Below are 26737 nucleotides of genomic sequence, written 5' to 3'. Positions count from 1 at the left end.
TGTGGAAGCAATCTTGCAGCTATTTCTTAGCCTTGTGGCCACTAACTGCTCAGGAGAGAGGAGTTTTTCAGGATTCAAAAGAATTAAAAGTGATTTAAGGGTCACAATGTTTCAAGAGAGGTTGTCTGCACTGAGCATTGTGTACATTGAAAGTGACAAACTTAGACAAACAAATTTTGATTAAGTTTTGGGTGATTTTGCTATGAGGAAGGCTAGGAAAAAACATTTTAGCCTTCCTGTATTTGATGGTTGTAGTTTACTTCTTAATATACATTTTAAAACTGACTTTTTAAATGACAACATAAAGTAGATTCTAAAAGTGCCACACTGTCAGGTAATTATGGTCATATTATTTACACTTCCTAGGCAATATAATTTGTAAACTCAATGTGTGGTGTGTGTTTTTAAGAATAACATTACAACTTAATTTTCCTAAAAATTTTCCTAAAAATTCCACAAAAGGTTTACAAAATGCAGTTATTGCAAAAGTTTTTCAGTGTTAATTTTATGCATTTTTTAAAATCACCATGGTACAGTGGTACCTCGGGTTACGTACTTAATTTGTTCCGGAGGTCTGTTCTTAACCTGAAGCACCACTTTAGCTAATGGGGCCTCCTACTGCTGCCACGCCGCTGCTGCCCAATTTCTGTTCTTATCCTGAAGCAAAGTTCTTAACCCGAGGTACTATTTCTGGGTTAGTGGAGTCTGTAACCTGAAGCATATGTAATCTGAGGTACCACTTTTTAACAATAACATCTTATGTCCTTTAGAGGAGAAATTGAGAACTGCAGAATTTTAAATATCCATCATCATCCTTGGCTTCACTCAATTTTGTTCATAACACTCTTCCATTTTCTTCTAGTCATGAGGGTGGGGGGTTGGGAGGGGCCTCACAAGTGGAATAGCCTAGGGCCTCTCTTCATCTAAATCCGGCCCTGGTTGGTATTTATAGGATACTTGCTGTTTGTTTAAATTTTTTTTTTAAATTAAAAACAGCCTTGTGGATCTTTATTTATTTTTTATTAAAGGCATTTTCACACTGCCTTCAGCCAAAAGGCTCTGAAAGTGGCTTACAGATCAGTTACTTTAAAACACAGTTTACTTTAACACAGTTCCTGACCTCAAGAATATAATCTAAAATACATGACACAAAAGGAAAGCGAGATGGAGGGAGGAGGAAAAAAACTAAACTCAAACACCAGTTCTCAAATACGTGGTCGTTGTAACAACCAGGTCAATTGGGGTGAAAACTATTCACTGCAAGGAGACAAAGGAAGCTAGTCTCTCAGTAGAATCCATTTTTTGTGGTTAGAAAAGTGGGATGTTTCATTATGTTTTGTTATTTGTATGTGTGAGTTTTTGTTTTCCATTGGCTTTGTAAAATTGTTGCGGCGGGGATTATATATAATAAAATCGTATTTCAAAAATTTCCATTCTAGAAATAGTTTAATAATATTTTTTAACATATACGCACTTTTATGTGGAGGTAAACTCTGCTCAATGCACCGGGACTTACTTCCGAGAAAACGTGCATGGAAATAAAACACGCAGAGGATTGGGCTGCACGTGTTGGAATTGCAGAACGGGGCAGGCGCGCAGGACTACGCCAGGCTTCCCCGTCTGCTCCCAGGAGGCGGAAGAGGGAGCAAAGTGCGAATAATGACCATAATAAATCCCTTAGCTCAGATTTCCCCGCAGGTGAGCGCTCAGTTCGTGGGATGCGGGCGAGCGCAGACTACTAAGGGGAGGCGGCCCTGCTTAACATGCGCGGGGCGCGCTTTTCCTGTGGACAACAATAAGCCTTTTGGAGATGCCCCCCAAGCGCGCAGCCTGCTAGCCTGCCCCTGTCACCACGAAGGCTGCTGCCACCCGCTCGGGTCCCAAACCGGCGAAGAGCGGGAAAAGGCGGCAGCAGCACCCGAGCGGCTCCCTCCGCCCCGCACACATAGCGGGCGCCTCTCAGCGAAGCGAGGGAAGGAGGCGCTCATGCGCACGGGCCGCGTAAAGGCTGCGAGGCCGAGGGAGGGGAGCCGCCGCTGCCGCGCGTGCGCAGAGGGCGCCGCGAGTGGGGAGGGGGCCCCTGCCGAGGAGGCAAACGAGCAAGGGAGGGTTTATCGGGCGGCCGATTTTGATTAAAATATTCAAAATGGCGGACGGAGGAGCAGCGAGTCAAGATGAGAGTTCGGCGGCGGCGGTGGCGGCAGGTAATCATTACTGCATTTTACATATTCATATTCATACTCGCACACGCGGGCGCCCCCCCCTCCGCCGCCCGCCTTCCCCGCTTAGCATAATTTATTAGTACTCAGGATTATTATAATTAACGGCACAGGAGGGAGCTGGGGGGTGGCCGCCGTGCGGGGGAAAAGCGAGAGGCGCACGGAGGGACACGCGGGCACCGGGGGACGGGGGGCAACGGGCAGGGTCCCCCACCAGCACCACCACCCTCGCCCTGAGGAGCCCTGCTCGGGCAGCTAGGCCGGGCACCGCCGCCGCCGCCACCACGAAGCCGCTTTACATATTCATATAGACTGTATAATAGGGGTAGCGGCGGAAAAGCGAGGCGGGGGGGGGGCTTCGTCATAATGACCGGGGTGTGGAGGGAGGGGGGGTGTCGGCGGTTGGGAAGAAGGGACGGAGCGGCGGGCGCGCAGCACCTTCCCCCTCAGCCTCCTCACCGGTCCCCGGGTGCAACCGCACCCCCCGGCCCCTCTGGTGTCGCATTGGACGGGGAGGGAGGGGGCGGAGGAGGGAGAAGTCGTGCATTTATTCATTTCTATTTTCTTAGCGCCTCGGCTCCCGCCCTGCAACGGCCCCCCCCCTCCGCCCCTTTCCCAAGGCAGCCCTGTTTCCCCCAGAGGCCGAGGCCTGCGCGCCAAACAAGGGGTGTTTGGGGTTACTCTCGGGGTAGGGCTGCCTGGCCTAAGGGGAGGGAGAGGGGCGACAGTGGGGGCTTCCTCCTTCCGCGTGTGTGTGTAAGAAAGAGAGAGTGCGCGTGCAAATTGGGAGTGTGTGTGGTGTGTGTCTGTGTGCCCCCTACAGGAAATCTATAAGGGGCGGCTTGTCTCCCCCCCCCCCCACCCGGAGGTGTCTGGGGCTGCCCTGACAAATCTTCGCCTGCCCTTCTGCGAGGTGGAGGGAGCCCTTGAATGGCTTGCACCGGATCATAGCGGCGGGGGTGGGATGGGGGGGGGGTGCGGCGGCAGAGGAGGAGGGAGACGACACTTGACAATGCCTTGTCTCCCGTCCCCGTTTTATTATTATTATTATTATGGGGTGGCCGGGTCAGGGTTCCGGGGTGGCCGGCTGGCCGCGAGCGGACTGTGGCTGCTTTCTAATTCTCCCTCCCTCCTCCTCCCCCCAACCCCGTCTCTGGTCTCCTTCTCTCTCATTTGAATAATGTCTAATTCGGGGAGGTTTATATTATTGAAATGGCCGCCCGGCTTTCCCCGCCTCTCATGTTTAGTAATTCAGGCCTTTAATAACAGCCACTCAGAGCCCAATGCCGTGTTTATATTTTACATTCGCCCCATGTGCTTTTGTGGTTCAATATGATTCTTCTTTCTCGCTCTCTGGCTTTTTTACATTTTCTTGGCAACGAGCAGGGCCTTGAGATCAAACCCAGGCTGTATGGAGGGGAGGGAGGAAAGCTAGGCCCGGACTCCTTTGGCAGGCGCTTAGGCCTCACTCTCTGCTGCTTGATTTATTTACTAATAACCAAAATGCCCCCTCTCAGCCCCGACAGCAAAAACAAAACCCCCCTGGGGCATGAGCAGCATCAGATCTGCTCACAGCTCCTCTCTCTCTCTTTCTCTCTCCCCCCCTTCATGCCTCAAATATAAGGGGCTTATTTTTAATTTATAGCAACAACAGGACTTTATAAGCTGCTCCTTATAGAGCAGTGGAGTTGGGGGGGGGGCTTTCTTCTCCCTTTGTCCTGATTGACTTTTTCATGTAGAAAAGAACAGTTTCTCACTTACAGTTTGAGGGACTGAAAACTGCATCTCCCTGAAATTAGCAATTCAGTTACTTGTAATAAATATAGTATGTATTATCAAGCATTGATAGAATAGGTGACAGTCTAGACACTACAACCCACATTATAAATTATGTGCAGTAATCTGAGGTGTTATTAGAAATAACTTCCATTTTGATATTTAGGATCTGAATGATGTGGACAGAATATGTTGGGTATATAATTCTGTTGTCTCCTTTTAAGCTAGTAGATGTGTATTAAAGCTAAAAATGATTATGAGTGGTGAAAAAAGAGTGATTGAAAAAGGAAGAATATTCCTTATACTTCATGAAACTAGGAACACTTTTTTAGTTAAAACAAACATTTCAATTCAGCACAATGCCTAGTAAGTTACAGTAGCTCTCTCCCTAATTATTTTAAAGGTGGTATCTATTAATATAGTGCTAGCACACTTGACAGATTTATGTAGGCCTCATTAGTGACCATTCTCTTCAATCTGTGCAGAAAAATAACATGACAGCAGGATATTTTACAGTATCTATGTCTGATTAATATTGAACAGTCCTTGAAGCATGACTATGAGCTACATATACAGGCACAGTTTGTATTTTTGTAAATTTCATTTTCATTTTATTTTATTTTAAAGTAATTGGTCTTCTGCCTTTTTCACCCTTACAAAGTTTTCCCTTTCATGGTGCTGGCCAGACAAAAATGTAATATGATTTTATACCTTAGAAGCATATGTTTCTGCACCTATTTAAAAAGATGTGGTCCAGCTGATGATGTCACTAGCCAGAGGACAAGGTGCAGTTAATTTGATTTATTGACCTGGAGCTAGGTGTAGTGGTGAAGCCTTCTCATAGGGAAACCATTTATCTGAAGACAATTTCCTTTCTAGCTACAATTCAACCACTGCTGTGGCCATAGATATTTTATCCTGAATGATAAAAAATATATATCGCATCTTATGAACAAAATTTTATTGCAGCTGACAATATAATAATTTTTAAAGGATGTTTTGCTAACTGCAAATTCTGGTGTGTAAGGGAAGAGTTGGAGTTTTATAAACCCAGGAGCCTACTAGCTTCTCAATTTTTGGACTAAAACTGATAATTCTGTCTTCCTTTACTTTGTCTTAGTTTTTTTTAATTACTACTAAGTAAGGCCCCTTACTATAATTTACCTGGAATGGGCTGTAGATCTAATATTGTCATTTTACTAGGATGTTTTCTCCAGCTGTGGCGCAAGTTTTGTTTCTCAGCAGCCATTGATTCTGATATCAGGTTAAATTGAAGTTCCATTATGCTGTTTGTATGTAGCTTGTGGGGGAAAAACATTTGGTCTCCCCCTCAATCCAGAGTGGCTCATGTATTATTCTGTTCTCTCTCATGGCTCTTAGGTTGCTTGAATGAAACTGAAATAGTGTTCTAAGCTGTTGTAATCACCTGTGGTTGTAATCACCTGTGGTCTTTAACTCAAGATTTATCAAAAGTTTTGTTGGCTCATGCTGCTGCTGCTTAGTAACTCTGGCATTAATAGGGCTCCTGGTATGGCTGGTGCTATTAATAGTAAAAGGTAAAGGGACCCCTGACTATTAGGTTCAGTTGTGACCGACTCTGGGGTTGCGGTGCTCATCTCGCTTTATTGGCCGAGGGAGCTGGCGTACAGCTTCCGGGTCATGTGTCCAGCATGACTAAGCTGCTTCTGGCAAACCAGAGCAGCACACGGAAACGCCATTTACGTTCCTGCCGGAGCGGTACTTATTTATCTACTTGCACTTTGACATGCTTTCGAACTGCTAGGTTGGCAGGAGGAGGGACCGAGCAACAGGAGCTCACCCCGTCGCGGGGATTCAAACCGCTGACCTTCTGATCGGCAAGTCCTAGGCTCTGAGGTTTAACCCACAGCGCCACCCGCGTCCCTGATATTAATAGTAGAAAGTGTTAATTGTGCATGGGTCGACTGGAAGAGAATCTTCCTGTGCACCTACTATGCAGTATCCATAGACTAAACACTATCGCCTCAATTTTCTGGTTCTTGTGATAGTCTAATATTTGCTTTTCTATATAACGTCTGTTTGGGGTCTTATTTTAATTGTTAAGACTATGAGTTTATTTGGTCCGCTTGGAGAGAAGTCATATATGCTGGGTAAAAGTTGTAAAACAGTTTGCTTGTCATAATTGCAATGCAAAATCATAGGAGAACTCTGACCAATCTTTTAAAAAACTGGGGTGTAGTTGGGCCATGCTAGCTTTACCATGGTTCCACATTATATTATGTAATTGTCTGGGTAACAGTCCTTTCTCATTACACTTACATTATGCAGTCAAGCTAGCATGCTATGGTTTAATTCAAAATAACTATACTTTGCCATGCATAGCTTTGGCTATGGTGTTTTAAGCCAATATTGATATTTTCTGCAGCAATTTAAAAGGCACCAGAGGGCCCTTAACTTTGCTCTTTGTGCAGTTGAACCTGAATTCAGGGCATTTCTTAAAGTAAAACTTGTGAAGAGTTACAGAGGATGGAGTTGTCTGATTCAGCAGTGGCCTCCATTGCATCCTATTTTACTGCTGGGTGACTGTAGCCCATATCATGTAGTGCTTGTCTTTGCACAATGAAGGGGGGGTATCTGGCTGTTCCTGGGTTTATTCTGGCTCTTTCATGCCAGGCAATCTTTGAGGCAGTCAGAAACATAGCAGGATAAGCAGAGGATCTCTCTCATCTCTCTCTATGCAACTGGCTCATACCAGAAACATACAGAGAGGTTTACTCCCACAGTCCATGTGCTGCTGAAATTGTAAGTAAGAGTTACTGCTGCTTCCTTTTGTGCATGCTGTTGTACACCAGTGACGCTTGAAGTCAGTGTGCTTGCCTCTATTTGAGATTTTCACCCAGTTTAGGAAGCCCTGCCACTCCAGCTTTTTTCAGTGTTACTTTGGACTCTTGAGACAAACAATAGCATTGGAGACCTGTGTTGACATTTTGCACTGTTATGGTAACTAAGGTTGTAATCCTAGATCCATTTATGTGGGAATAAGGCAGATTGAATTTAAGTCAGAGTAAACATGTTGAAGATTACATTGTAAATCTCTATATTTATATTAGCAAGAGAGAGCCAGTGTGGTGTAGTGGTTAAGGGTGGTAGACTCGTAATCTGGTGAACCGGGTTCGCATCTCCACTCCTCCACATGCAGCTGCTGGGTGACCTTGGGCCAGTCACACTTCTTTGAAGTCTCTCAGCCCCACTCACCTCACAGAGTGTTTGTTGTGGGGGAGGAAGGGAAAGGAGACTCCTGAAGGGGAGTGAAAGGCGGGATATCAAATCCAAACTCTTCTTCTTCTTCTTTTAATTGCTTATACTTTAGGGAATCAGCTGAACAGTGAACTCTGAGTAGAATTGAAGTAAAGTGTTGGTGAGGGCAGATAGTTCTTAGGTTCAGTGTGTAGGAATGACAATTTGGGTCCAGTAAAAGATAGCTGAGGTTGCAGTATTCTGGTCTGTACATCACATTGGGACATGTGATGTACAGTGGTACCTCGGGTTACATACGCTTCAGGTTACATACGCTTCAGATTACAGACTCCGCTAACCCAGAAATAGTACCTCGGGTTAAGAACTTTGCTTCAGGATGAGAACAGAAATCGTGCTCCGGCGGCGTGGCGGCAGCAGGAGGCCCCATTAGCTAAAGTGGTGCTTCAGGTTAAGAACACTTTCATGTTAAGAACGGACCTCCGGAACAAGTTAAGTACTTAACCTGAGGTACCACTGTAGATATATAGGTACCGCTCCGGCAGGAAGGTACGACTGTACAAAGTATAAGGCAAAATTAGTGATCTTTGAGTATTGGAGGTAATGGGGTTTATGGCAGACTTTAATTCTACCCTAGTTTGCACTTTAAATATCAGTGAACAAATGTTAGCATATGACTCCCCCCCCCCCCAATCACCGCGTTTGATTTAAGTCTTCTGTTTCCTCCTTTTACATGGACTGAAATATTGACAACTTAGAGTCATCAGCTTCTCTTTACTACAACGCTTAATGTAAAGTTTCGTAACTTTAGGTAGCAGCAACAAAAACCGTACAATGAATTAACAGTGAAATGTGGATAATATGTTTCTGCTCTTTTTCTAAAAAGAAGTTTGCTATTGGCCCACATCCCCAATGTTACCATTTTCATACAATGAGCAGTTAAATAGGCCATGGGATAAGGTAAAGGTGGTGTAAACTGCTATACAGTGGTACCTCGGGTTACATACGCTTCAGGTTACATACGCTTCAGGTTACAAACTCTGCTAACCCAGAAATATTACCTCGGGTTAAGAACTTTGCTTCAGGATGAGAACAGAAATCGTGCAGCAGAGGCGCAGCAGCAGTGGGAGGCCCCATTAGCTAAAGTGGTGCTTCAGGTTAAGAACAGTTTCAGGTTAAGAACGGACCTCCAGAACAAATTAAGTACTTAACCCGAGGTACCACTGTATTTAAGAAGGAGCAAAAGCAAGTTATTAATTGCTTATTCACACAACTACATATTTGACCAACTGCTGTACTTGCTGCTGCCTTACAGTAATTTTTCCTAAACAGCTGTGGGATTTTTTTTAAAGGCTGCAACCATAAGGACAGGAAACACATTTCAAAAATGCATCATTGTCCATCAACCCAGCTTCACTGTCCAAGTATTGCAACATGCCCTTTAGAAACTCTTGTCCAGCCTTACTACCTTGCAAGTTATAGTGGTACCTCTAGTTACGAACTTAATTTGTTCTGGAGGTCCATTCTTAACCTGAAACTGTTCTTAACTAGAGGCGTGCTTTCGCTAATGGGACCTCTTGCTGTTGCTGTGCTGCCGGCACATGATTTCCGTTCTCATCCTGGGGCAAAGTTCTCAACTCGGGGTAACTCTTCCAGGTTAGCAGAGTTTTTAACCTGAAGCGTTTGTAACCTGAAGTGTTTGTATTATGATTATTATTATTGTGAGTGAGCCCCTAAAAGTTACTAGCCTTAAAAAGAATTCTTCCATTCTTTTCTATGATTAAAAATCAGACTAGAGTTTTTGTTTGTTTTGCAGCTATACTAGAAACACAACTGGCAGGGAGAAGAGATAAGGAGCAATGTTTACCTGCTACAGCCTGTTTGTTGTTTGTGCCGGGTGCACAGAAAAGGGCTTTGCCTCCTGTGTGTCCGTCATAGGAAGCTGGCAGTTGTGTCATGGGTCACTTCATTCCTCTGTGACCAGGACAGAAGCTGAGTGGACTGGCAAAGATAAAACAGAATGCACTGTTTCTCCTTTGCCATGCCGCTCAGCTTCTGTTCTGACTGCTGAAGAAGAGAAAGTATTTCCTCCACAGCCAGGATGAACACTGGGTAGGCTGGCAAAGGAGGGACAGAGTAATTTATCTTTCCTTTGACAACCAGCGTTAGAAACTAGATATATAAGTTAAGTGGCAGGGTTACAGCCACCAAAATGGAATGTCTAGTTGCCATTTTGGGGCTAGATGGCTTGAAAGTCGTATTTTTCAGTACGACCTTTTGGTTCCTGAAAGTCATTCTGATTGTGCAGGCAAAATATCATTGGTAGACTTCTAAAGGATGTGTTGTTAGTGTGTGAACTGGGAAGAGCCAAGGATCCCTAGGCATGCACCTCCAGATGGTGTAGACGTTAGGCGCCATCATTGCACCCGGGCATCTTCACTTGGTCGCAAGTGGCCGATAGCCAGGTGCAAAATTCATCTGGCACATGGCAAATTTTGAACGCTGTTGACAACCTGCTGCTGTGGAGGAAGGGGCTTTCCTTCATGGGTAACATGGAAGCTGAGCGAAATGGTGAAGGAAGGATAGAGTATTCTGGTCATCATAAAACAGCCAATGGATGTGAAATTCCCAAGTGCCCATGGCAACCAACCGAATGCTTAAATACAAGGCTGTTTTGTTGTCTCATTAGATATCTCATTTAAGTCTTAAGATTAGGAAAAAAACCTTAAATACTACTTTAAATATAAAAGTTTCAGAAACAAGGAACCAAGTAAAAAGCATCATTATGTTCAATTCTACTTGCTAAAGCTTTTCACATTAGAGGTAATTTCAGAACAGTAAAACTGGGCAACCAGCAGCAGTTTGGAAGTTGCAGCATTTATTAAAATGATAATAGTTGTATAAAGTCAAATATGCAAGTTGCTTTGACTCTGCTACTCGTAGCATCTTTCCTGATGTACTTCTTTCTGCTTGATATTTCACCAACTCCTGCAGTAACACATACACATAAGAGAGGAAGACTTCTTTGGAGTCAGTATCTCCAGATCACCCACAGAGGTGGGCACGCATATTTTCTTTCAACATTTTGCTCTTTATTTTTTTAGAATATTGGAACAACTGTTAATGGTGTTGCGTTCTGGTTCCCCACACTGTGTTTTCAGTAGGTAGCACACACTGTATTTAATGTGAGATAGCCACAGGCTTTCCATCCCTGTTTTATACTGATGCTATCTATATGTTGTTGAATTCCATTTCCATTAACCCTAGATGGCATGGCAAATTGTCAGGGATGATGGGGGATGTAGGCCACCAACATATATAAAGCCACAATAACTCTACTCCTTGTACAGAAAGTGAGAGATGGGTTTATGTGATGAATGAGTAGCTTGGCTAGAGATGAAGTTCATGCTTGATTGTGACAGCCAAGGGCTTCTCAATAGGAATGATGGTCCTTGGAAGGTTGACTTCTTTAACATAGTTTAATTTTATTAACTGACAAGCTTTGCTTACAACAAACTAAACTCTTGCTTTTTACAAACCATAAAGAAAAGGAAGACAGGAGCTCCAGTTTCTTTCATTGTCATAATATTTAATGGGAATTACAGAAAAATATATTCTCTTATCTTAGACCTCTCCCTGTATCACTCCCAAACTATTCCCTCAAAGGAACAATACAAAGTTAAACAATTTGATTATTTATTTGTTAAATTTGTATATATATCTTCATCTGAAGATCACAAGGCGGCTTACAGCAATAACAAACCAATAGCCCCTCACAAAGCAGCACATTTAAAAAGCCATAGAATGTTAATCAGCCAAAGCGCTGGTTATAGAAAAAAAAATTTGTCTGGCACCTGAAGATACGTAATGAAGGCGGCAGGCGAGCCTCCCCAGGAAGAGCATTCCACAAATGGGTAGCCACTGCAGAAAAGGCCCATTGTCATGTTGCCACTCTCCACAGACCTCTTGTGGCACACAAAGAAGGGCCTTAGATTATGCTTGCTGGGCCCTTATCAGTTCATATGAGGAGGTCCTTGAGTTATTAACATCCTGAACCATTTAAGGCTTTATAGGTCAAACCAGCACTTGCAATTTTTAGAGTGGGAAGGTAGAAGGCAAGGAAATTGGGGGGGGGGGTGTAGTGTTCAGAGCAAAATAATTCTCCTTAGAATGATGGTAGTATCCAAAGAGGAGTAGCAATGGAATGATAATATGAAGAAAAATAAGATTGCAGTCCCTAGGGTAAATGAAAATGCCTAAAATGAAAATGAAAAATCAGTATAATGTACATTGTTGAAATGACATCAGAATGATGTCCAGAATACAATGACAGCATGATCTAAGTGCAGAAGATAAAATAACAAAGTAGAGAGTCTCCCACAGAAGACTGACAGTCTCCCACAGAAGACTGACAGTGTCCAGTATGAAATAGTATGGGATTATCCCATGGGTATTTCATGAAGAGTACAGTGACAACCAGCTCATTGCTCTTCCACCCATCTCACTTGAACTTCACTGTGGGGACAGGTACTTCCCTCTGCAGACTTCTTTTCTATGACAGTTCTAATATTCAATTCTCATGTCTTTCTCCTTTAACTGTTTTTTCAATCCTCTGCTGTACAACTACCTTTCCCTGTAGCAGGGATGGGGGGGGCAGGGGGTTGCTCCACCGAGGAAGATGTCTCCTACAACATCTTTCCCAGTATTTTATTTTTTTTTTAGTTTGTTTATAAGATTTACATCCCACCCCTCATCACATATGATCTTGGAGCAAGTCACAAGACACAGTACGCAAAGAAAGCCAAATAGAATACACTTTAAAATGCATCAGTCTTCCATCTATTAAATATATCAATCTGACTAGTTGGTTAACTAGTGCACTTGCAGAAACTTGGGCACATAAAGGCTCTGCCAAACAGCCTGGTGGAAGAGGAGAGTCTTAGCTGGGGCTGAAAAAGACTCAAGGTTGGTGCCAGTCAAAGCCTGGAGACGAGAGTGCTCCATAGCTGGGGTACTGTTGCTGAGACAACCCCCCTAGTGAGCCTCAGGCCTCCTGATCTTTTCCAACAACAATAAAACAAACAAGGGTCTGAGATGTATTTTGTTTTTATTAAATAATTAAACTTAATTTTAGAAATATATCAGATGACATTGTAACATAAAAGCTAAAGGTAAAGAACCCCGACAGTTAAGTCCAGTCGCAGACGACTCTGGGGTTGCGGTGCTCATCTCGCTTTAAAGGCCGAGGGAGCTGGTGTTTGTCTGCAGACAGTTTTTCCAGGTCATGTGGCCAGCATGACTAAGCTGCTTCTGGCGCAACAGAACACCGAAACCAGAGCAGCGCACAGAAATGCCAATTTCCTTCCTGCCAGAGTGGTACCTATTTATCTACTTGCACTGTTTTGGTGTGCTTTTGTACTGCTAGGTTGGCAGGAGCTGGGACTGAGCAACAGGAGCTCACCCCGTTGCAGGAATTCAAACTGCCGACCTTCTGATTGGCAATCTCAAGAGGCTCAGTGGTTTAGAGCACAGCGTACAATTTTAACTATTCTCATGAATGTGTGAGTTATTTCAGGCTCAAATAGACCTTAAACCTGTACAGTTTTATTTTTTGTAAAAAAATTACTTCAAAATCAATTTATTTTATAACCGCAAAAAAAACCCTTATTTTTAAAACATAACAAGTACATGGTTAGCCCATCCTACAAAACAAGTGTGATACATGTGTTAGTTGTGGTTTGCGCGCTATGGCTTATTGAATCTACTGGGAATAAAATGACAAAAATTCACTTTGAATGGTCAGTGACCCTTTTCTGTGTCAATACCATTTTTATACCTTATTTTGAAAGAGACCACAATTAACTTTATTTTGATACCAAAATAAGCCCAATTGGTTGAAAAATAAGCGAAACAGGAGGTTTCCCCCCCTAAACTGACACAGAAATTGCATTAGCCCAAATCGCACGAATAGCCACATGAAAATTGGATTTAAATTTTTTCCCCCCTGTGCCCAATTTTGGACCAAAAAAATCTTAAAAAATAAATTTGAGGTTATCTCATAGGTATCTACACATAATTTTTTAAAAAGAAAATATGAGTCGTGAGAGCACATGGCACCAGGTGATGTGGCGTGGAATGACCCTCTGGAACTGCTTATATTTCCATAACTGGGAACATAAATCCCTGTTTCAGAAACTCTTTAAACTGATTTTTTCTTGTACTATCATGAAGACTCAAGATTAGTTACCTAGTCAAATTCTCAAGCACCCTAGGAGATAATAGCCAGAGAGATGGCAGCTTGCCCAGGAATTTTGATTTCCCATGTTCAAATGAGATTTCTGATTCACTGCCCTATGCTAGTTCAGTGAATTGAGTAAATGAATAATATGGTGCTAGGAATATGAATGTGATTTCTAAAACTAGTCCTTGCTTAGCTATTTGATTGTAGATAATTGAAATAATTGTTCAGTGACTGCTTTGTAGATAATTTTATAGATTGCTTTGTAGATTTTTTGTAGTTAATTTTCAAGTTAACTTTGCATTACAGCAAAAAATGAATATTCTTCCCCACCCCAAATCCCCAATAATTTTTTTTAAGAAACTGATTTCTTATTTGCCAGTCCACCTAAGAAGATATGTACCTATGGGACCGCCTCTCCTGGTATGCCCCACGGAGGACCTTAAGGTCCATATATAGCAACACCCTAGAGATCCCGGGTCCTAAGGAAGTTAGATTAGCCTCAACCAGAGCCCAAGACCTTCTCAACACTGGCTCTGCCCTGGTGGAATGCTCTGTTTCATGAGACCAGGGCCCTGTGGGATCTGATTTCTTTCCACAGGGCCTGTAAGACAGAGTTGTTCCACCTGGCCTTTGGCTTAGAATCAGTTTGATTCCCTCCCCCTCTTTCTTTTTTTTTCCTCCTATGAACAGACTGCATCCTAATGTTTTAATGTTGTATCTTAATCTTTTAAATTGTTTTTTAATCAACTTGTTTTTATTATTGGTTGTTAGCCGCCCTGAGCCCAGTCTTGGCTGAGGAGGGCGGGATATAAATAAAAAATTATTTATTTATTTATTTATTTATTTATTATTATTATTATTATTATTGTGTGTGTTTTCTGGATGCATATATCTTGCTGGATGAACAAACATAGGTATCAAGTGGATGTACATCTAATGTACATTTTATTTAAACAGCATTTAAATGTGAATGCTGTCTATCTGTATTATTTTTTTTAATCGGACCTGTGGCTATTCATCCCTACCAACATCATAGTTCAAGTAGTTGCATTAAATATTCAGACTGAAAATGGGTCAAGATCACAAACATAGGGTGGGGTTCAAGGAAATGTACAGTTAGTCCTATGCAGCCAAGGGGGCTTTTGTTTCTTAAACACAGCAAACTCAGAATCCTCAAAAACAGTTTGTGATACAGCATTGGGAGAGGGGGAGAGTCTGGTGTTGAATGATAAAGAAGTAAAAAAATTCCACTGGGCATCTTCAAGTTTTTGAGTATGTATGTCTAAAATAGTTCTTTGGATTTTGGCACCCTTCTATGGAAGGTTTTCACTAGACCAAATTAGCTTCTGTGTAATTTGTATAAGGAAAATTACATGGTTTACATCTACCTACAGCTCTTGGTATTTTAATATGAAAATAGATCCTCTGGTTTGGTAAATCAAATCATTGACTTTAATTTCTTTAACCTTCAGGTATAATAAATACATTTTCACCTTGGCCGTTTAGTACATTGTATGGTAGCATTCCGCTTTTCTTCTTTCTATCACTGTCACATATTATGTGTGAGAACTACATGGAAACCATTTTGGCTGTTGGTGCTACAATTGTATGGAACTAATGGTTAATAACAATCTTACAGTAATAATTAATAGAAAATAGTAATACAAATCAACATTATTTTAAAGTAAAAATTGGTAAAATAATTGGTTTCTTGATCTGTGTGGCAATAGAAAAAGTGTGAATTTTGCTGGAATGCTGGATTTTATTGATGCAGATTAGTGGGAATGTAGCCATGTATATATTGCTGTATTCTACTCACCATAGCAAAGGTTTAGGATCAGAGTTTTCCTTCTTTTAGATGGGCTACCTTCCCAGGTGGACAAACCCCATCTGCACCTCACTTCCCTCCATAGCACATGTGGAAACTGCCTTCTTGACTGTTGTATTCACTATGATCTTGTCCATTCAATCCACTGGAGCCTGTCTTCACATGCAGGGGAAGTCCCTAACTCACCAAGGCTTTGAGACCCATTGGTTACGCTCACCTGGTTTAGCTGGCCAGTTGAAGCTATTTTCCAGGCTATGGCTGCTGTCACATGCTTGCAGCTTCCAGGAGCCACAGGTGAGAGCTGAGTGGGGATGAAAGGTGGACAAACTATCTCAGAAGGAGCACTATGTGTCTCCCATCAGAGGTACTACACCTCGCCTAACACTCCATACACCCTGATATTAAACCTCTGCTGCCTTGCAGAGATATCTTCGGCAGAAGAAAAGACTAATGAGTAAACCCTACACAAATCTGAAGTGAGGTCCTTAAGATAGTTGGATGGTGCCTTGTATGCCTCTTTCGGCAACTCCTGCAGCCAAGCTGGTGCCAAACATATTGCTCTGCTTTCCTTTGGACCATATCAGCGAAGCCGAGAGGGAGGTTTTTTTCGTCTGGCAGTCCAGAATTGTCATACACACTGCCCAGGAAATCACTTTGGTGCTACTAACACAGCAGTTTGATTTCACTTCTGGAGGCGCACTCCATTGTCTCTCAAGACAGACGGATGCTAACAACAATATTCGCCATAGTGAAGGTAAACTATGGCATAAGGATTTTAGAGTATGTTGAGGCAAGGGAGAGCAGACTTAGAAGACCTACTTTACAAAAGTAAACTTAATACATACTTCTTTTCACCAGATATATCTAGTAGAAGTTGTCCTACCTTAGGCTCTAAATCTAGGCAATTTAAATTGTTTTTCTATTCAAAGAAGAGATGCCAACTACTTTCATGAAACTGTGAACATTAGTTTAGCTAATACAATTTTTTTCTTTTTAAAAAAGAAAGTACTTGACCGTTTGAGTCTTAGAGACCATACAACCAACATTCCTATTTATTATGCTTCCTTTAATTGCAATGGTCATTTTTTCCAGAAAGTGATTTATTTAGTTAAGTTTGTATTAAATGGAACACTTTTGACAGAAAACTTTTAGGGGAATTTCTTGTTAAAATGGTGGCAACAACTTTCAGATTACATGGAACTCTGTTGTGAGCTTCACAGGACTCACAATTTACAACAGATAAAAATAGTTTGCGGTTGAAAAGAAGAAACATGGCTAGTGCCCAGATCTCAAAGGGTGTTTTCAGCAACTAAATCTCAAATTACTCTCTCCTGTCTCTCATTGGAAACCACTTTTTGAAACAGGGCATTTTCCAAAGTAGATTGTGATATAGTATGGGTTGGATGTTCAAAGAAAAAACAAAGGCCCTTAAGATGCTAATTTAAAAATGAGAACATACAATTAAAAGGCTAGTTCTTTAGATCCCCTCTATCACATAGTAGCAAAACCAGAATTAAATTTAGAAAGTTCATGGTAAAGAGTCAATGGAGGCCAGGTTCGGTGATCATAGTGTGCCCTCTCAGAACAAAGTTTTATTTTTCAGAGTTGTACAGGAGTCTGTGGTTTTTTTCCACAGCTGAGTTGCCTATAACAAAAGAAGGCAGCAATGTAGAATTTTTTCTAAAAGATCTCATTGCACAAATGTTTGAGGAGAAAATGCACAATCAACAGAATTATGTGATGTATCTGTTCCTGCACTGTACAACTTTAGTCTGCAGGTTGGGGAATCAAATGTTTAATAGTTTCCCCTCTTTACAAGAAAGGAAGCTATCTGCTTGTGTGAATCTAGTATGTCATAGAGAAGGCTTCTAGATTAGCCATATTCCTGATCCCATGTTGTTGAGCTGTGGTAGTTTTTGGCCCAGTTTTCATGTTACATTGAACCATAGTTCCTATTAAACACACCAGGTTAGTGTTGGGAAATATTCAAATGTTGGATTCTTCCACCTGCAGTACAGATACAGATATATTATTAAAGCTGCTGATTGTCTATAGAAGCCTTAAAGAGAGTGGTGGGCTACATATATCTGTAGTAAGATTAGTAATAGTCATGGTTTTGGACATCTACAGAGCTTTAAAAATACACTTCATTGGAAAGGCGGTTTTGTTTCCTTCACTGCTAAAGAATTGCACTCTTCAATACCGGGAGCTTTATTGAAACACTATAAATGCTTGCCTTTTTTGTATGCTGAATTGTATATAATGAATGTGCATTATGTTATGTGCGTTGAAGCAGTACAGTAGATACACTGAATATTCTGAAAAGGCTTTTACAAGACCTTAAAGTAGCAAATATACATGAAAATGTGACCTATGGATCAGTAGTTAAATGAAGGGGGTGGGCAGGAAGTGTTAGCCGAGTGCTTGGATCAATGTAGGGAGGAAGAAAAACTGTGTCCAAAGGACCTCTAATGGAGCCTTGGGCTAATTTGACAATACTTAGCTTACTAGCTTAGAGCCATTTCTTGATTAAAATAGGAAGTGTGCCCCCACCCCCACCCTGTTCTCACTATGTGTTGAAATTACCTACAATAAGAAGTTCAGGAAAGTTCACTCTACCTTCACGACTGTTGCAGAATAATGGCTGACAGATGCATAGAATTTCCAGTTTATTCTGAGCTATCAGTGCCAACCCATGTTGGATCGACTTAGCACATGTTAAATAGGTGTGGCACAGTTCTCCATCATGCACACACACTATTTGGGTGTCCTTAGAATACCTACCAGAACCATCTAAGCAAACTCAAGGTGAAAGCTTCAAAGTCTCAAGTAGGTGATCTCATTCTAAATTAAAGGATAATTTGATGTTTTGTTTACCTCTCATCTTTTATCCAATGACAGCATTGAAAAGATGAAGTCACCTACTTTCATTCTAAAACATAAGAGCCAGAAGGAGAAATACAATTTTCCTAGTTGTAAACACTTAACTTTCCCTGTGCATTTGGGGGTCATAACTAATCCCAAATAGTTATGAAAATATTAAAATGTTTTCTCCTAATTGGTGTACTTCACTTTCCATATAAGGAGGGTCATTAGATCTGTAGTGTTCCAGCTTCCTCTGCCTAACCCCCCCCCCCAATACATTCCAGTAAAATGGGTTTGGAATTGGATGCTAAAGATTATTTTAAAGAACCAGGTATTTACTTGCCTCTTTAGAGAAGGCATTCCACAAGGTTGATGCCACAACCAGAAAGTCCCTGCTTGCTGTAAATGCCTGTCATACTTAAATCAATGAGGGAATCTGGCACCGCAGGTGTTGGATGAAGCAGCTAATGAACAACATAGGAAGAAGTTGGCCCTTAAGTTACTTAGAGCCCAAGCACCCTAGGATTTTAAAGGAACAGAACTTGAACATTCAGTTGGTCCTGAAAATGAATAGGTCATCAGTGGAGATTGAGTATCAGTAGAGTGATGCATCCTGACCAGTGTTACAAACTCAAATATATAAGCTAGGTGCCAAATGGCTCCTTAAACCAAAGTTACAGTCACCAAAACGGAATGTCTAGTTATCCTTTTGGGGCATGACGGCTTATTTTTCAAATGATGGACTGACTGAGATTGAATGTCAGTTGAACATCAGGCTAGTTCAGATGACAACCTTGTGAGGTTAAGAAATTTAAGAATTTAAAGAAGAAAAGTCACTTTATCCTACCTATTTTTCTTAATTGTGACACGGACCATTAATAAGTAAGAATATTATTGACAACTATGAGCAGGACAGTGGGGTGTGGTAAGTGGAGGCAAGCTACAACAGTTAAGATCACTGCTCCTGCACAGGAAAAGCATTTTGGTTCCTGAAATTTCATTCTGATTGTGCAGATAAAATATAACTGATAGAATGCCACAGGATGTGCTATTAGTGTGTGAAAAGAGTCGAGATCCAATGATCCCCAGGCATGCATCTTCAGATGGTGATGTCATGCGCCATCCTAGCACCCCCAGCATCTTCCCTTTGTCACGAGTGGCCAGTGGTCAGGTGCAAAATGCGCCTGGTGCCTAGCTAATTTCGAACACTGATTCTCACAGTCCAGTTCCATCCAGCTGGCTTGGTGGTAGTATTTTGCATCAAATGAAGGTTTTGGACATTTTTAGGGCAGGCAGTCCATATAGGCTTGTATTCATAGTACAGTGGTACCTCTGGATGCGAACGGGATCCGTTCCGGAGCACCGTTCGCATCCTGAAGCGAATGCAACCCACGTGCGTGGGTCACAATTCACCGCATGCATGTGACGTCATTTTGAGCGTCTGCGCGAGCGGCGAAACCCGGAAGTAACACGTTCTGTTACTTCCAGGTCGTCACGGAGCGCAGCCCGAAAACACGCAACCCGAAACTACTTCAACCCGAGGTATGACTGTAATACTGAGGGGGAAATTCTGTCAGCACAATGGTTTATCCTTGTGCAATTGAATATTCTCCCATTTTACTCCTCCCCCCATGCATTCCTAATAGCTAAAAGAGTTTTGCTTGCCCAATTATTTAGTTGCATACTACCAAAAGAGTGCATTAAAGTAATCTAGTTTTATGGTTACTAATGGGTTAATGCATATGGCCAGATTTGTCTTCTATAGGAAAGGACACAGCTTGCATATTAGTCAGCACCCAAAAGCAGAGTATGATCAGGAAGAACCTTTGAGTTGAAAGTTTGAGTCTTCAAGGGAAATACAATTTAATCTAAGGCAAGGTATGCCACCATTCCCACATCACCAACGTTCTAATGGTACTTTGTAACTTGGATTAAGCTTCAACTTGTTCACCTGCAAAAACAGTTCAGGATTGCGGCTGAGATAGTTGAATACTGGAAAGACCTGTAGTAGCTGCTTTTCTAGGTGAATAGGACCAGGGGTAATAAATACCTTTGTTATTGATAGAAAGTGATACATCTCCAGGCAGCAACAATTTCTTGTTGAACCTTTATTAGTAATACAGTTATACCTTGGCTTACAGACGCTTTAGGTTGCGTGTTTTCGGGTTGCACACCTGAACGGTTTACTTCTGGGTTTTGGTACTCGTGCATGCACAGAAGCGCTAAATTGCGCTTTGCGCATGCATAGAAGCGCCGACTCGCACGTGTGCAGATCTGCTCACGGATCACGTTTGCAACCCGAGTGTCCACTGTATCCATTCTGTTTGTTTAACTGCATGCTCTGTTCTAGTTCCCTTTTAAAGGTTTCAAAATGTTGCTTACATTTTTGATGTAGGTAATATACTTTTGGGTATGGGACAAAATAAAAGGAAAAACATTCAAAGTAACTATTTGATGTTGAATGTATTTACTTAATGAGGTTGTACTTCTAACCATGTTACTATGGTGTATTTCGTGATTTATTCTTCCCCAATGCACTTTAGCATAATTCTGTAACTGCATAAATTATATATTGGGATGCTCAGAAAAACTGGTCCCATGAATGACATCTTTGGTTGCTTAAGTGATACAATTTTTTTGTTTCTGTATTCAATATGTGTAATTAAAAATAAAGAAAAACTTCACCATAGTCCAGCCTTTCTTAACCTTGGGTTCCCAGATGTTGTTGGACTACAACTGCCAGCATTCCTGACCACTGGTCATGCTGACTAGGAATGATGGGAGTTGTAGTCCAACATCATCATTCTAGGAACCCAAGGTTGAGAGAGGCTTCCATAGTCAAATATTTTAACTTACAGTATATTTAGAGTGATATTTTTTTTTTGTCCTCCAGGTGGCACTACATTTTTTCTTTATTTCCTAGTGACTGAAGTGAGAATTTTCTGAAGGGAGATTATTTAAATATAGTATTCCTAAAATTCATGTATTGCAAGGCAGTATTTGAAACCAGCTACTTTCCTAGCAATGTTAAAATGTGTAGACATGTTCAGGTTGGTCTAAGAATAAAAATGAACCCATTTATTTGTTTATTGAATTTCTATCCCGCCCTTCCTCCTAAAGGAGCTGTAGGTGGTAAACAGACAATTTAAAAATAAAAGCAAAGCAAAAACATTCTAAAAACAATTACAATAAAAAACACCTAAAAGCAGTTACAGTTTGAAAATGTATGTGAAAAGAAGCCAAGAAGAATAAACTTCCTAAGATTGTTAATAATACTGGGTTTCATTTCTGTCTGCTGTCTTATCTAATGTGAATCAGAACAATTCATGCAACCTCACTGTAGGATCAAGTGCGTTTTGATCCTATTTTGGCATCATGAAGGGCTAGCAGTGCATGGAGCAGAACTGAGTTTTCAAAGCAAAATTCTCTGTTCTTTTCTCTTTTGTCTTCCAGTTCTTTTTTTCCAGTCTACCAAGGTCCAGTAGTTCAAACTATGGGAAAAAGAGACCTTTTTATGAACAAATTCTCTCTGACCCCCAATTAGGCTGCTGTACTAGTTTTTCTTCTGAATCTGCCCAGATATCTTAGTGCATGGTTTCTGTTGCTGTCTTTGGTTTGTACAACAGATTGCAGTGTTTTCCTTGTATCTTTCTATTGTAGTTCCTTCTTCAAAACTGTTAAAACTAATATTCCGCATCTTGATGAAAATTGCAGTTACTGTATAGTACTGAATATTCCTTTGATAGGCTGGTTACTTTTTAAAATAAAAAATGTTACCTTCATAGTTTTGAGGAATGGCTAATGAAAAATACAGCTGGAATTGAACGTGATGCCTCAAGACCAGTTTACCATAAGGTGATACCATCATAATATATTGGCTGGGGTGGGGGGTAGCAGGCAAATACTGAATTCTTTGCAGTTTAAACATGGTTGGGTTTATCCGTGTTTCCCATTCCAGCTCTAAAAATGCCTATATACATTGTAGAAAGTTTTAGGGTTTTAGTGAATATATTTCTTATTCCCGATATAGCCAGTGCTATTTTTCTAGAAAAAGAGGTGCCGGAACTCGCTTATGAACACCTCCCTCATTCTCTTAGAATGGCAGTGGCACCCACCTGAGAGGTGCCAGAACTGAGTTCTGGCTGGAAAAAAATCCCTGGATATAGCAATTATTTCATCTGGTTCGTGTATTTTTGTGTCATGTCAGAAAATATAACCTCAAAAGCCCTTATAAGCAGCAGTATGGGGGAAATCCAAAGCCCTGAAGCATGTTTCTCTTTTTTCTGTAACTGCTGAGAAGTGTGCCATATCTATGGTGCCTAAATGTGGGTGGCCTGATTTGCATACTATGCAAATAGGAGGATCTAATTATGCAGGAGAATTTCTACATTAGCATACTTAATCTGTTTAATTTTCAACAGCTGCCTTATCATTGGAAATTAAGGAAAGTACAAGGTAATGTTTCTTACCTGTTCTTCAATCTGCCAAGGCCATAGGCAACCTGCCCCTAGATTTTTGATTGCTTGAAGCCCTGGGCAGATCACAATTTAAGCATGATGGACACTTGATAAATTGGCATGGAAGTGGTCGAAAAGGTCCTGTTCTGGTAAGGAAAAAGCTGGTGTAGGTATCAAAGTTGTTGGAGGTCAGAGAATCACTTGAAAAGTTGGGAATTAATTTCTAATGCAAAGTGTAGCAAGCCTCAGACCATCCATTGTTCACCTGACTGTCTGTTCAAACCAGAATTGACTAAGAAATTTCCCAGGTAGAGCTATGGAGGGGTAGGGATAGATTGGTAAGAATGACTTAATGTATTGTAAACCACTTGAGATCCCCCCCCCCTTTAAAATATAAATTGGTATAGAAATGAAAATGATAATAGTAGTAGTAGTAATAACAATATAATCCACTGGGGGGAAATGGCGTTTAGTCATTCCATTGTAGTGACTGTGACCTAGGTTTAAGGTGCCATAGAGATCCTCAAATAAATAAATTAAAAATAATGACCTAATGAAGTATCTAGCACTTTCTAATTTGAACTTTTTAATTTTGCATTTAGGATGTGACTTCTGTACAGCTCTAGTGTCCATGTGAACACACATTGACTTGGATGCAAGTGTGACTTTTATTTTTCGCAGCCTTCTGCACCCTTCCAGAAGTTGTGGGACATTTTAGAATGGTGTGGGAGGATGGGCTGCAGATGAAGGGCAACACAGTGGGAGGCAACAAACTATGAAAGCCAATTTCTTTGTTTTCCAAAAGTTATCTCCAGCCATAAAGATAGGAAGCTTCTGTTAACTGTAAACAAGTTCTTTAACCATTTTCCCCCAGGGTGTGAATGGCAACAAAGGTTTTGGCAGTGCCTTTTCTGCATACACTTCATCTGTTCACCATTACTCCATTGTGTCCTAGGCTAAACGAGATCCAAATGCAATTGATAAGATTTTTTTTAAACTGCAGCATGGGGTGGGCATCAGGAGCAGTGCCATGGGGCAGATAAGGGGTGTAAACCTTAATTCCTGCACATTCCCAATGAACCTTCCCATCCTCCCCCAATTGCTGTTGTCAACTTGTTGTTGACATTTTCCTGTAAGCCTCTGAATTGGCTTGCGAGAAAAAAACTCAGGGATGTATTGTGGGGATTCCTTGGATCACAAGTTATGCCAGGGCACAGTTGGAAAGTCCTTGGGGAAAGCAGATTTGGGCCTTGGATCTGTTTACTATCCTTGTATGCCCCAGTTTTTTTCTTTCTGTGTTATCCCTGAAGAATGGCAACAAAAAAACTATTTGCTTTTTTTTTTTTTTTTTTTTTTACATTATGTGTAACAGGCATAGGCAAATTCGGCCCTCTGGATGTTTTGGGACTACAACTCCCATCATCTCTAGCTAACAGGACCAGTGGTCAGGGATGATGGGAATAGTAGTCTCAAAACATCTGGAGGGCCATGTTTGCCTATTCCTGATGTATATAACATGTTGATATGGTCTAAGGAATGATGGCTTAGCAGATGGGTAGTGGTTGAATGAAGCAAGGTTCGGTTGCCGTTCCTAATTTATCTTTGCAGCGCCTCTAGTCAGGAGCAGAATTGTTCTTCTGTTTTTGTTCCTCTGGGTGGCATCTGTCTTCAGGAAAAATGTCCTTACAGCAAAGCATTGATTGCTGAACTGTGGCTGGTTTTTTTCCTCTGACTGCTGTAGTGAATTAACTACAAGAGATGTTCTAATATTGGTAGCTTTCTACTTCTCTGCAACACTATTCTTCCTGTTGCTTGGTTGTTTGGAATTAGAAACTGATGGTTTTATTTGCATTATAGCTTATAGCACATGCTTTGTTCTAGAATCTTTTGAATATAGAACTTTAATTTAGCTATCGCAGCTAATAATCATTGATAAATCTGTTCCATGAAATTATCTAATCCCCATTTAAAACTCTGTAAATGTGAATTCCATAAGTGTGCATTATATGAAAAAATGTGTTATTTTGTCTGCTTTCTATCTATTGCCAATCAATTTCAATAGATCAGTGTGCAGGAAGCTAAAGTGATTCTTCTGTTCATTTATATATATATTTCTTTATCCTTTAAAATATTTTTTTATTCTAGTAGAGTGGTGGTTCTCAAAACTTTTCTGCAACTGCCCATTTTAGTCAAGGTAGATGACTAGAGGCGGTTTTGGTGGCAGATGTTGAAGCATTCTAGAAGTCCCAACATAACTAGAAGGTTGCAGGAAGTTATCACTAATTAATACTTGGTCCCTCTACTGCATCTGGTAGCACGGCCTCTGTAGCTGTAGAAATATATATATATGAAAAGGAGATGTTCAACATGTCAAAGGCAAAAAGGCAAGTAAATTTTCCTGGTTTTAGGTGTTTTTTTAAAAAAATGCTCCCTTGGGACAAATGCCTTTAGAATTTCCTCTTCTTTTACTCTGAAAAATTCTGTGCCATGGAAGTTGGGCGTGAAAACCAGGCATTCTTTCTCAAAGTAATAAAACGGTTCTTCAGGTCAGAAAGGCCACAGAGTCTATCATGGTGTCCAATAGACTTTGAACATACTCTTCCTTCTGCTTTTCATTTTCTGCTGTATAAGTAGGTTTCTTTGAAGTTTACCCTCCTAGTGCATATTATTTTAGCCAGTGTGTTAAGTCTCTCCAAGCTTTATTCTTCCTTTCGAGCCTTAGAACTGCTTTTGCATTGTGCTGACCTTGATTGACACTGCATTTGTGGAAGCTAATAAGCTAGATTTCAGAAACATTGGCCTGCCCTTCAAGTTGAAGGTCAGCTGCTGTGAAATAAATGCCCACCATATTATAGACAGGAAAGAAATATGAGAGGAGGGCAGTTCTTCCTGTATGTCACTTGGTGAGAGTTCAAAAAAGAAATTCATACTTAATATTTGATTGCAAGATCTGACTTCTTAATCTATAATTTGAACTTGCACTAACCAGGGAGCTCTGGGTGGATAGCATGACTCACTAAAATATGGAATGCTGTGACTGGGGTCCAGACAACCACAAGTTCTGCAAGCTCAAGGGAGCTTTGGTTTTGTCATCTTTCAGTCAATCCTAATGCCATAATGCAGAGGAAATGATGAGGAAATACACAAGCCAGCTTTTGCTAGGGTGTGCACTGGTGTTCAGAAGTGTTGTGTGTGTCAAATCTTACTGGTTGTTATAATAAAAAACAAAACCAATACAAAGAATAAAGCCGGGAAGGCAATAAAACAGGTGCAGCAGTTATAGTAAAAACAAACAGCACCACCAGCAGGATAAAATCACTTTCCTATGTGAAACCTTAAGCCTCATGACTTAGGTTGATGCATTTATAACATCTATTTTGCCTACCTCTTTTCTGTATAAAGTTCTGGAATTCCCAAACTAGTACATAAGTCAGTAACTATAATAGAAGAAAAGATTGCATCTTCCTGAAAGCTCAGCAAGTTGTTTTGGAAAATAGCAAATATATATTGTCTTGATCTGTTGGGGGTGTAACTTTCAAGCTAGGTCAAGTAATGTTCTTCTTGGTAGAATGCTGATATGTATCTGGAAGTTTTTCAGTGAAGGATTAATATCATGTTTCTGTTCAGCCATATTCCTAATTTCCAGAGGATTGAAATTTTACAGCAAAACAAAAAAAGAGTCTTGTGTTATCTTAAAGACTTACACATTTATTATGGCATAAACCCCCACAGTCAAGTCATTTCACTTCACCAGATGCATGAAGTATAATCTGAGTTATTGTAAGAATTATTTTGGCTCTTCACTGGTCATAAGAGTAAAGAGAAGTAATACGTTAGCCAAATCAGACTGCATTATTGTCAAATACTTTGAGGAGGAACCATAGCTCATTTGTAGAGCACAATGGTAGGTAATGGAAAAGATACGTGCCTGAGACCCTGGAGAGCCACTATTAAGAATAGATTCGCAACATGGGTGGATGGACAAATGGTATAAGACACCAGATGTTTGTATAGTATGACTAATAAGCTTTTAGTGCTTTAAATCTAGTTCTCACCAATGGCTCCAGGTATGCCCCTCCCACAAGTTTCTTTTGGGATATAAGACTTTTCCTCCTCC

General features: G+C 41.0%; 1 protein-coding gene and 1 long non-coding RNA gene across 5 annotated transcripts in view; one reads left to right on the top strand and one right to left on the bottom strand.

The window, feature by feature from the left end:
- Positions 1-1713: 1713 nt before the first annotated feature.
- POU2F1 (POU class 2 homeobox 1) overlaps positions 1714-26737 on the top strand; it is a 99452-nt gene continuing 74428 nt past the window's right edge. For 2 of the 4 annotated variants that reach the window (XM_083439245.1, XM_083439239.1), the window contains exon 1: positions 2051-2204. In XM_083439245.1, the coding sequence (XP_083295371.1) occupies positions 2147-2204 (58 nt within the window). In that variant the 5' untranslated portion in view covers positions 2051-2146. Of the gene's footprint in view, positions 2205-26737 lie in introns of all 4 variants that reach the window. The other 2 variants (XM_083439236.1, XM_083439244.1) reach the window with 2 other exon arrangements.
- The window catches only part of LOC310677047, a 63363-nt gene continuing 59284 nt past the window's right edge, over positions 22659-26737 (bottom strand). Inside the window, exon 3 of the long non-coding RNA XR_014510895.1 lies at positions 22659-22761. This is a non-coding gene — a long non-coding RNA (uncharacterized lncRNA). The remainder of the gene's footprint in view (positions 22762-26737) is intronic.

The sequence above is a fragment of the Podarcis tiliguerta genome (genome assembly GCF_965153285.1).
Source record: "Podarcis tiliguerta genome assembly, chromosome: 4".
Lineage (NCBI taxonomy): Eukaryota > Metazoa > Chordata > Lepidosauria > Squamata > Lacertidae > Podarcis > Podarcis tiliguerta.
This window is presented reverse-complemented; position numbering and strand designations above follow the sequence as displayed.